The sequence below is a fragment of the Scomber japonicus genome, chromosome 9 (assembly GCF_027409825.1).
Source record: "Scomber japonicus isolate fScoJap1 chromosome 9, fScoJap1.pri, whole genome shotgun sequence".
Lineage (NCBI taxonomy): Eukaryota > Metazoa > Chordata > Actinopteri > Scombriformes > Scombridae > Scomber > Scomber japonicus.
Window position 1 is genome coordinate 4496177 of NC_070586.1, and position 11546 is coordinate 4507722.

General features: G+C 41.0%; 2 protein-coding genes across 2 annotated transcripts in view; one reads left to right on the forward strand and one right to left on the reverse strand.

The window, feature by feature from the left end:
• Positions 1 to 258: 258 nt before the first annotated feature.
• rnf214 (ring finger protein 214) lies at positions 259 to 7596 on the reverse strand. The gene is made up of 6 exons (XM_053325168.1): positions 7388 to 7596; positions 6208 to 6437; positions 4820 to 4953; positions 4055 to 4283; positions 2262 to 2471; positions 259 to 1399 (listed from the first exon to the last, which is right to left on the reverse strand). The coding sequence occupies exons 1-6, from the start codon at positions 7494 to 7496 to the stop codon at positions 572 to 574; spliced, it is 1740 nt and encodes a 579-aa protein (XP_053181143.1). The 5' UTR covers positions 7497 to 7596; the 3' UTR covers positions 259 to 571.
• Positions 7597 to 9208: 1612 nt separating this feature from the next.
• The window catches only part of snx2 (sorting nexin 2), a 42961-nt gene continuing 40623 nt past the window's right edge, over positions 9209 to 11546 (forward strand). The window contains exon 1 of the mRNA XM_053325193.1: positions 9209 to 9316. Coding sequence (XP_053181168.1) covers positions 9209 to 9316 — 108 coding nt within the window. The remainder of the gene's footprint in view (positions 9317 to 11546) is intronic.

An 11546-nucleotide genomic window follows, 5' to 3' on the forward strand; every position in this document is an offset into this window, starting at 1 on the left:
AGAAAAATTTGCACTTTTTTTGGAGACTGGGAGAAAAAAAGTCTGAATATTTCTGGAGATGATATTTTGGGGGGAAATATTTTTCCCCCATAAAAATGTAATTAGTCAAGAAAAGAGTAAAAATATATATTTTAGAGAAAAATAGTAGTATTTTGTAAAAAAGTAGTGTTTTTTTTTCAAGATAGAGTCATAGTTAGTTATTAAAGAAAAACTGCAATTTACTGAGAAAAAAACAAACTTTTGGGGACAAAATCAATACAACATGTTTATTAAGGCCCATTGACACTAACAACAGCTGTTTGCTACAGTTCACAGTGTAATGAAAACATCAACACACAGAATGATTATAAAAAAATATCCCCAGGAGGCGCTGACTGCCCCTCCGAGTGTCTTCAGTCTGATTAAATGATTTACTTTACACCTTTTAAACCATGAATAATATCAGTCAGCTTAAATACTGAATGAGGAACATCTGGAAACCCGTCATATTAGAAAAACAACAAAAACCCCCCAAATAACCTATAATTCAATGTTTGTGTGTTGCTTCCCGCCTGTTTGGGGTAACTTGGGGTCACTTGGCGGGGCAGAAGGGGCAGGAGTTGTTCTTGCTGGACTGCATCCAGACCTTGATGCAGTCTCTGTGCACCGTGTGAGAGCAGCTCAGAGGGTATCGGCTCTCTGGATCCACGCGGTTCTGACACATCAAGCACGGTTTCTGCCCCCCGCCGACCACTCCCACCCCCCCGCCGACTACTCCCACCCCTCCCATCGCCGGTGCCGCTGCTGCCCTCTGAGGCGGGGGCGTCGGCCTCTGGATGGGGCCGAGGGGCGCGGGCCGGCTGATTGGCCCCGGGGCCGAGCGCTCGTTCTGCATCATCTTGAAGCCGACCTGCTCGATCACGTCCTCCATCGACATGCCGGCCAGCGTGCCGCGAGAGCTCTTCACCTGCTGCAGCAGCGACGTCAGCTGGGACCTGTTGCATTGTGGGTAGCAAGCCCCCAGCCGCTCCAGGACTTTGTCAAGCTTACCGGTGGAGGCTGAGGGAGGGGCAGCAGCGGCGGCCGGGGGGGGCGGAGAGGGGCCGACGGGTTGGATGGGCTGAACGGGAGGAGAGGGAGAATGAGTGGGAGGAGGAGTCATCGGACCCCTCACTGCTCCTCTGATGTGGTACTGAGGTTGGGGGGGCAACTGTGGGAACTGCTGCTGCTGGGGCGGGTACTGGTGAGGGGGCGGGGGGTGGTGGTAGCGCTGGTGGAACTGGGGGTGGGCGAAGTGGGGGTGATTGGGGGGCGGGTAGTAGTGAGGGTGTCTCTGGGGGTGGAGGGGCCGGTTCGGATGAGGGGGGGCGAACTGAGGACGAATCAGGGAATGCATCAGCTGATTGAATCTCAGGTCGGCCTGTGGAGAGGGAGGGGGGAGGGGAGGGAGAGGGGGGCAATAAACAGCATTAAAACTCACATTCAGTCTTAAATAAAGGGGTCTTAAATAAAGTAGTCTTAAATAAAGGGGTCTTAAATAAAGGGGTCTTAAATAAAGTTGTCTTAAATAAAGGGGTCTTAAATAAATAAAGGGGTCTTAAATAAAGTAGTCTTAAATAAAGGGGTCTTAAATAAAGTTGTCTTAAATAAAGGGGTCTTAAATAAATAAAGGGGTCTTAAATAAAGTAGTCTTAAATAAAGGGGTCTTAAATAAAGTAGTCTTAAATAAAGGGGTCTTAAATAAAGGGGTCTTAAATAAAGTAGTCTTAAATAAAGGGGCCTTAAATAAAGGGGTCTTAAATAAAGTAGTCTTAAATAAAGGGGTCTTTAATAAAGGGGTCTTAAATAAAGGGGTCTTAAATAAAGTAGTCTTAAATAAAGGGGTCTTAAATAAAGGGGTCTTAAATAAAGAGGTCTTAAATAAAGAGGTCTTAAATAAAGTGGTCTTAAATAAAGAGGTCTTAAATAAAGAGGTCTTAAATAAAGAGGTCTTAAATAAAGTAGTCTTAAATAAAGGGGTCTTAAATAAAGAGGTCTTAAATAAAAGGGTCTTAAATAAAGAGGTCTTAAATAAAGGGGTCTTAAATCAAGGGGTCTTAAATAAAGGGGTTTTATATAAAGTAGTCTTAAAGGGGTTTTATATAAAGTAGTTTTAAATAAAGTTGTCTTAAATAAAGGGGTCTTAAATAAAAGGGTTTTAAATAAAGTAGTCTTAAATAAAGGGGTATTAAATAAAGCAGCCTTAAATTAAGGGGTTTTAGAGGTGTTTTAAGGGGTCTCACCATGGGGACCTGTGGCAGGGCGGGGACGTTGATCCTGGGGAGGGTCTCCAGCTCTCGGCCCTGCTGCAGCTGCTGCAGTACTTCCTGGAAGCGTCTCTGTAGCTCTTCCTGGCTCCTCCGGACCGCCGCCTCCTTCTTCTCCCAATTGAGCCTCTCCTGGGAAAACTGCTGCGGGAACTCGACCCTGAGAGTGTTCAGGTACTGATTCACCTGGGACGGGGGGGCAGAGTCACAGAAAGGGGGGGGGGGGGGGGTTTAGGGCGGATCTTTGGGTGAACAGTGATTAAGGACCCTGCTTTGTTCCTACCAGAGTTATTATAATGGGCTAAAAGTAAAACTAGCAGTGAACACATCATTTAGTTAACTGAAATAAAACTGAAATAGAAATAAGGCAAGGCAGCTTTTTTTATTTATAGAGCACATTTCATACCCAGGAGCAACTCGATGTGGTTTGACAGTAAGAATACAATTAAAAAGAGAGCTTTAAAAAAAAACCCCAAAACTAAATAAACAATGCAAAACTAACTAAAACTAAACTGATGGCCGCCCACCCTGAGTCTGGTTCTGAGGGTTCATCCTGTTAAAAGGGAGTTTTTTCTCTCCACTGTGTCTCATGTGGGAATGTTGGGTCTCTTTAAAGTTAAAACCTGAAGAGTTCGGTTTAGAACCTGCTCTATGTGTAAAGTGCCTTGAGATAACTCTGTTGTGATTTGGCGCTATACAAATAAAGATTGATTGATTGATTGAATTGCAAATAAAATCAGCTTAGTTTTCATTTTCTTTCCACTGGCTCCATTTTTACTGTATTGTGTTCAATCTGACTGCTTGCAATAACGGGTTAGTGCCAGCAGGGGGCAGCAGAGCGGACTGAGACCCCGACGTAGTAGATAAAAGTAAACGTGTGGTGATGAAGACGGATGGAAACATTTATGGGATAAAAACTAAAAGGGAAAAATCCCACTAATGTAAAAGTCCACCTTAAAAGCTCTCAAAGAAGAGCAGGAGACAGCAAACTTTACCTCAGTGTCAGTAAAGTACAAGTACCTCAAACTGTACTACGGTAAAGTACAAGTACCTCAAACTGCACTACGGTAAAGTACAAGTACCTCAAACTGTACTACAGTAAAGTACAAGTACCTCAAACTGTACTGCAGTTAAGTACAAGTACCTCAAACTGTACTACAGTAAAGTACAAGTACCTCAAACTGTAGTATGGTAAAGTACAAGTACCTCAAACTGTACTATGGTAAAGTACAAGTACCTCAAACTGTACTACGGTAAAGTACAAGTACCTCAAACTGTACTATGGTAAAGTACAAGTACCTCAAACTGTACTACGGTAAAGTACAAGTACCTCAAACTGTACTACGGTAAAGTACAAGTACCTCAAACTGTACTACGGTAAAGTACAAGTACCTCAAACTGTACTACAGTAAAGTACAAGTACCTCAAACTAAAGTACAAGTACCTCAAACTGTACTACAGTTAAGTACAAGTACCTCAAACTGTACTACGGTAAAGTACAAGTACCTCAAACTGTACTACGGTAAAGTACAAGTACCTCAAACTGTACTACAGTAAAGTACAAGTACCTCAAACTGGACTGCAGTAAAGTACAAGTACCTCAAACTAAAGTACAAGTACCTCAAACTGTACTGCAGTAAAGTACAAGTACCTCAAACTGTACTACAGTAAAGTACTAGTACCTCAAACTGTACTACGGTAAAGTACAAGTACCTCAAACTGTACTACAGTAAAGTACAAGTACCTCAAACAGTACTACAGTAAAGTACCTCTCTGAGCCAGGCCTCGATGCGGCTCATAGCGACCTCCTTCTGCGTCTCCACGGCGGTGATCTCCTCCTGTAAGGCCAGCAGCTCGGCTTCCTGCGCCTCCTTCCTCACGCGCTCCATCTCCTTCCTCAGCTCCTCCAGCTCCGTCTTCCACCGCCGCTGCTCCTCGTTCTGCTCGTCCGTGAGCTCCTTCAGCTTCCTGTCGCTCTCCTCCATCTCCTTCGCCAGCCTGGAGGCAGGAAGAGGAAACATTTGGAGGTTAGTTTGTATGTGATTAACCCTCCTAGTGTCCTCAAGTCAAGGAAGGAAAGGAGGAAGGGAGGAAGAAGGAAGGAGGAAGGGAGGAAGAAGGAAGGAGGAAGAAAGGAGGGAGGAAGGAAGAAGGGAGGAAAGGAGGAAGGGAGGAAGAAGGAAGGAAAGGAGGGAGGAAAGAAGAAGGAAGGAAAGGAGGGAGGAAGGGGGACGGGAGGAAGGAAGGAAGGAAGGAAGGAAAGGAGGGAGGGAGGAAGGAAGGAAGGAAGGAAGGAAAGGAAGAAGGAAGGAAAGGAGGGAGGGAAGGAAGAAGGAAGGAAGGAAAGAAAGACAGAAGGAAGGAAGAAAGGGGGATGGAGGGAGGAAAGAGAGAGGAAGGAAAGAAAGAGAGAAGAGGGGAGGGAGGGAGGAAAGACAGAACAGTCAAAACAGACGGGGTCAATTTGACCCGGGAGGACGACAGGAAGGTTAATAAATAAACTACTTCAATCATATCTTTGGTATTTTGTTGACCTGTTCCTGTCCTCCTCGACTCGGCTCTTCTCCGTCATCATTTCCTGTTTCTTGGACAGGAAGTTTTTCCTCGTTGCTTTCGAGTTGTTGAGCTGCAGTTTAACTCGCAGAGACTCCAGTTTGTCCAGAAGACCCTGAAAACACACAAATATTATTACACACACTCGTCAAAATGGCTGACTTCCTGTTGGAGTTAGGGAATGGGTCCAAGAGACTTTTTTGTGCGTCTTCACTTTATACATATGTGTACTAAATTTCGTTGGTCTACGTCAATCTGGAGCGAGGGGCTTGATTTTTAAATTTTTTATTTAAAAGGGGTTCGTTAAAGTGCAATGAGTGGAAATCGCGAAAAATGGCGCCAAAATCGGACATTTGAATCAAAATGGCTGACTTCCTGTTGGAGTTAGGGGATGGGTCCAAGAGACTTTTTTGTGTGTCTTCACATGATATATACGTGTACCAAATTTCGTTGGTCTACGTCAATCTGGAGCAAGGGGCTCAATTTTTATCATTTTGTAAAGGGTGCAGTGGCGCCATTTGACCACAAGTTCCTGTTTTAATGGCGAAACATCGATATTCCCCGCATCGCCATGGCAACCAGGTATAACGGGAGGAAAAAGAGTCTGAAGATGATTTTAAGTGAACTTGAAGTTGGTTGGATTAAATTAGGAGGAGTTTGCTAAAGTGCGATGCGTTGAAATCACGCAAAAAATGGCGCCAAAATAGGACATTTCAATCAAAATGGCTGACTTCCTGTTGGAGTTAGGGAATGGGTCCAAGAGACTTTTTTGTGTGTCTTCACATGATATATACGTGTACCAAATTTCGTTTGTCTACTTCAATCTGAAGCGAGGGGCTCAATTTTTTAAAAAAAATTTAAGGGGTGCAGTGGCGCCATTTGACCACAACTTCCTGTTTTATGGCGAAACATCAACATTCCCCGCATCGCCAGGACAACCTGGTATGATGTAGGAAAAAGAGTTTGATAACTTTTATCTCTAATGTCTGAAGATGATTTTAAGTGAACTTGAAGTTGGTTGGATTAAATCTCTTGGAGGAGTTTGTAAAAGTACGATGAGTGGAAATCGCGAAAAATGGCGCCAAAATCGGAAAATCGGACATTTGAATCAAAATAGCTGACTTCCTGTTTGAGTTAGGGGATGGGTCCAAGAGACTTTTTTGTGTGTCTTCACTTGATACATACGTGAACCAAATTTTGTTCGTCTACATCAACCTGGAGCAAGGGGCTCGATTTTTTTGATTTGCCTAGGTGGCGCTGCAGAGCCATTTTACAGGATTTTCTATACATGTTTATGTGTGTGTGTGTGCGTGTGTATGTGTGTGTGTGTGTGTGTGTGTGTGTGTGTGTGTGTGTGTGTGTGTCTGACCTGGTGCTGCCGGGTCGCGTCCTCCTTCCTCTTCTGCAGCTGCTGCTTGTGTTTGTCGTGAGTGACCTCGTCCTGATCCTGCTGCTTCATCAGACTGTCGTACTTCTCCGACAGAGACGAGCTGCACTCAAACAGAGCCGCTACCTGACTCTCCCAGTCCGGGTCCGTGTCCACGCCCGAGTCCCTGGCCCAGCGCTCCGTCTGCACCTCCTGGTCCCTCTGAAGCAGCTCTGACCCAAGAGACAGGATGTAGTATTATAGTAAAAGTACTACAGTAAAGTAAAATACCTCAAACTGTACTACAGCAAAGTACCTCAAACTGTACTACAGTTAAGTACTAGTACCTCAAACTATACTGCGGTAAAGTACAAGTACCTCAAACTGTACTGCAGTAAAGTACAAGTACCTCAAACTGTACTGCAGTAAAGTAAAATACCTCAAACTGTACTACGGTAAAGTACCTAAACTGTACTACAGTAAAGTACTAGTACCTCAAACTATACTGCGGTAAAATACAAGTACCTCAAACTGTACTGCAGTAAAGTACAAGTACCTCAAACTATACTGCGGTAAAGTACAAGTACCTCAAACTGTACTGCGGTAAAGTACAAGTACCTCTAACAATACTACAGTAAAGTACTAGTACCTCAAACTGTACTACAGTAAAGTACAAGTACCTCAAACTGTACTGCAGTAAAGTACAAGTACCTCAAACTGTACTACAGTAAAGTACTAGTACCTCAAACTGTACTACAGTAAAGTACAAGTACCTCAAACTGTACTACAGTAAAGTACTAGTACCTCAAACTATACTACAGTAAAGTACTAGTACCTCAAACTGGACTTCAGTAAAGTACAAGTACCTCAAACTGTACTACAGTATAGAACAAGTACCTCAAACTGTACTACAGTAAAGTACTAGTACCTCAAACTGTACTACAGTAAAGTACAACTACCTCAAACTGTACTACAGTAAAGTACAAGTACCTCAAACTATACTACAGTAAAGTACAAGTACCTCAAACTGTACTGCAATAAAGTACAAGTACCTCTAACAATACTACAGTAAAGTACTAGTACCTCAAACTGTACTACAGTAAAGTACCTCAAACTGTAGAATCAAAGTATTCCTGCAGTATTTATATATGTATATAATATTTATATATTTATGTATATTTACCTTCCACAGTCATTCCCGCCAGCTGCAGCTCCAGCTCCTCTTCCTCCTGCTGCAGAGATGAAGGTTTCTCCTCAGAAACTCCAACATGCTCCAAACTCTCTGCCTCCATGTTGAGCTCCAGGAAACCGAAACTCAGCAGCTTTAACTTTAAATATAATAAACAATAACTCTTTACCTGCTGCTAACGGAGAGCTCTAGCAGCAGGTATGTTTCACACCATGGATGTATTATAAGACTGTATTATAAGACAGTTTATAATAATATTAGATCTTATAATACATCCATGGTGCTTCTCTCTGATAACAACCACTGACCGACCGTGTGTACTTTATTTCACTTCCTGTTCCTTGTTTTGACTCCAAACAGGAAGTTAAATGCTGCCACCTGCTGTACTGGAGGGGGAGGACATCATGATCTTTATTATAAATCACAACAACAATAAAATAAAACAAAAAAAAACTGCTTATAATGTTTAAATTAATCAGTTTATCATCACGTGTTCAACATTTTCCTTATAATTAGAATGTTGAAAGTGCGCGCGCATGTGTGTGTGTGCGCGCGCCTGTGTGAAACATTCTGATTTAATATCAGAGCAAAAATCACACTGAGTCAAAGATCGTCTATAACAAACAGACATGGGGTTTTTTTTCTACCTCCAAAAGCTTTATTGAACCAAACACAACAAGTAGATATGGATTATTAATATAGAGTCAAGGAGTCATAAGAATGTTTTCAATTTTAATCCCATTTCTTGTATTTTACACATTTAGAAACTATAATTATACAAAATCCAGGAAATAATAAAGTTGGTCATAATGAAAGTATAGTAGAAAATGCATTAAAGGCAGATTTCACATTTTTTTTTAAATATGTAGAAACTTTAGATAACGCAGCAGGAATGAATTAAAACACAGTGAAGCTTATTCTACATTATGAAGGTGATGGTGGTGTTCCTATTATTTTGTCCACCCCATTAACACACATGAGAGAGGGAAAACATTACAACACCATTTAACATTCAATATAATACACCAGCACTTAGTACAAGCTCAATAATAAACCAACAGTAGAATTATCTCCTTCCTGACAATAAACTTCATAATTTAAATCAGAGGGAGGGAAGGAAGGAAGGAAAGAAGGAAAAAAGGAAGGAAGGAAAGAAAGAAAAAGGGGAAAGGAAGAAAGGAAAAAAGACAAGAAGGAAAGATAGAAGGAAAGAAGGAGGGAAGGAAGAAAGGAAGGAAGGAAAAAGTATTAGGAAGGAAGGATGGAGAGAAGGAAACAAGGAATGAAGGAAGTAAGAAAGGAGGAAGGACAGAACACAGGAAGGTAAATGGGCTTTTTACATTTTTTCCTCATCCTCTCCTCCTCTCTTTCTCTTCCTCTACCGTCCCATTAACCCGCAGCAGAGTGATCCCTCCTCTCTTCCTCTCTTTCTCTCCTCTCCCTTTCTCTTTCTCTTTCTCTCCTCCTCTCCTCTCTTTCTCCTCCTCTCCTCCTCTCTTTCTCTTCCTCTCTACCGTCCCAGTAACCCGCAACAGAGTGATCCCTCCTCTCTTCCTCTCCTCCTCTTTGCTTCCCAGCAGGACTGTGGCTGTGAGTCACATGACAGCTGTGGAGAGAAAAACCTCCTGACTCCTGCTCCTCCTCTCCTCCTCTCCTCCTCCTCCTCTCCTCTCCTCCCTTCTCTGTGTCAGTCGGCAGTAGTGTGTAGCTGTGTGTCTCACTCTCACTGCTTCTCTTTCATTACTACTAGTATTATTATTATATCATTATATTAATATCATAGCTTCTCTCTGAGTAAACAACCCTTGCAGGAGCATGGCGGACACAGCCAGGGACCCCCCCCTTCCACCGCCCGACCACGCCGGCTTCCAGGAGCTGCAGGACGGGGAGGACCTGTTCCCAGAGCCGGCCGTCACACTGGAGGTGAGGAGGAAGAGGAGGAGGAGGAGGAGATGAAGGAGGGAGGGAGGGAGGCCGGAGGGAGCTGAGGCAGACAGGCAGGCAGGCAGGGCGTGATGCCTCCAGCTGATAGAGGAGGAAGAGGGGGTGGGGGTTAGGGGGGGGGGGGGGGGGTATTAAAACAGCTGATATAGGCTATATGGGGTTTAGTAAAAGGGGAGGGGGGGGGCGTCCTAATAATAAACATCCATTTACAGAGCCTTCATACTAATAATAAGCGAAGGCTACAGGAGCCGAGGAGGGTCATATGTGCGCAGGAAAGGTGTGCGCGCGTGTGTGTGTGTGCTGCTGTGGGTCAGGTGACTGTCACGCAGGTGTGCATGGTGCGTTCAGGGAACACTGGGAGGAAAACAAAGGGAGGAGTAGATGGAGGAAGGGTTGGGGTCCTGCAGAGAGAAAGAGATGTTTGGGGGGTTTTGAGTTTTTGTGGTTTTGAGGTTTTGAGTGATGAATGAAGACAGCAGGCTGGAGTCTGATTAGTTTTATTTTAGGGATAGTTGGTTTAGTAGTGACTGTGACTCTTTATGACTTATTAAACTACTATATTAACTGTTAAAATGTGGAAAAACAACCAATAAGCATCCATGTGAAGCACTAATATAATATAAAATGCTATAAAACTAGAATAAAATCACCACTTTTATGATATAATCTTATAAAAAGCTCAAATTTCCAGGTTTCCTTGAAGTAGTTTTTGTTGCAGAGATGTTTAACTTAGTTTTTTAGGGTTTGAATAGTTAACAGGTACTAAATTAACTGTTAAAAGGTGGAAAAACAACCAATAAGCATCCATGTGATGCACAAATACAATATGAAATACTATAAAACTAGATTAAAATCACCTAATTTATGAAACAGTTGAGTTTCCTGTGAGTCAGACTCTATCAGAAGCTTTATTGGGGATTGATGATTGATGATTGGAGGTAGATAATGAAGCGTTAGTATCTCTAGTATCAGACCAGAGAGTGAGAAACAGGAAACAGGAAACTGTGCTTTTTAAATATATAAAGAAAGAAACAACAGGAAGTAGTAGAAAACAACAAATAAGCATCCACATGCAATATGAAATGACATCATCTTAGAAAAAGCTCAAATTTCCAGGTTTCCTTGAAGTAGTTTTTGTTGCAGAGATGTTTAACTTCATATTTGAGGGTTTCATAGTGTTTTAAAAGTTAGTTTGACTCTTAAACTACTAAATTCAATGTTAAAAAAAGGAAATCAGACCTTTTATGACATAATATTTTATAAAGAAAGATAAAAATTGAAGTAGTTTTTGATGCAGAGATGTTTTACTCTTTCTTTTTAGGGGTTCAAAGTGTTTACACAGTTAAATTAAATACTAAATTAAATATTAAAAGCTTGAAAAACAATAAATAAGCCTCCACATGAAATACATATATAATATAAAATGCTATTAAACAACATCAAAATCACCTTTATGATATAATCTTATAAAGAAACTAACAATTTCAGGCTTCATTGAAGTAGTGTCTGTTGGATGTAGATCAGATATTATATTATATTATATTATAATATATTATAATATATTATATTATAATGTAGAGTAAAGTCTGTAATGTTTGCTTTGGTGTCTTCTTGCCAACCATGACAGTATGAAAGCTTGTGTACTTTATGAATTATGAATGAATTCAGCAGCGTGAACGTTTGAAGATGATGAGAGGAAGATTGTTCTCAACGTTTCACTTTAAACACAAACAGTAGAGTCTCACTACAGCCTTTAAAATACTTTAATTAAACGTTAAAAAGATGTAAAATAATAAAAAATAGGCCCGAAAATAGTCCGAAAATAACACTAATAATAAAAAATGAAAAAATAATAAAATAAAATAAAATAAAATAAAAATAATAAAATAAAATAAAATTAATAAAATAAAAAATAAATAAATAAAAATAAATAAAATAAAATTAATGATTCTAAAAAATAATGAATAAATAAATAAAATAAAAATAAAACTCAAACATTAAAACATACAATTAACCCCACCCACCACCCCACTAATAATAATAAAAATATAAAAATAAAATAAAAAAGTGCAGAAAAATAGGAAGAATAGAGCATTAAATATAAGGCTATAGTATAAAATAACACATTAAAGCTTCACTGAGGTCTTCTTGTTGTTTTTAGGTCAGATGTTATAACACAGATCGGCAGAAAGCTGTTTTTTATAGTGAA

Coding starts and splice junctions, on each gene's coding strand:
- rnf214 (XM_053325168.1), bottom strand. CDS start 7,496: ATGGAGGCAGAGAGTTTGGAGCATGTTGGAGTTTCTGAGGAGAAACCT. Junction 4,284..4,819: donor GTCGAGGAGGACAGGAACAG/GTCAACAAAATA, acceptor TCCTGCCTCCAG/GCTGGCGAAGGAGATGGAGG. Junction 1,400..2,261: donor CCCTGCCACAGGTCCCCATG/GTGAGACCCCTT, acceptor CCCTCTCCACAG/GCCGACCTGAGATTCAATCA.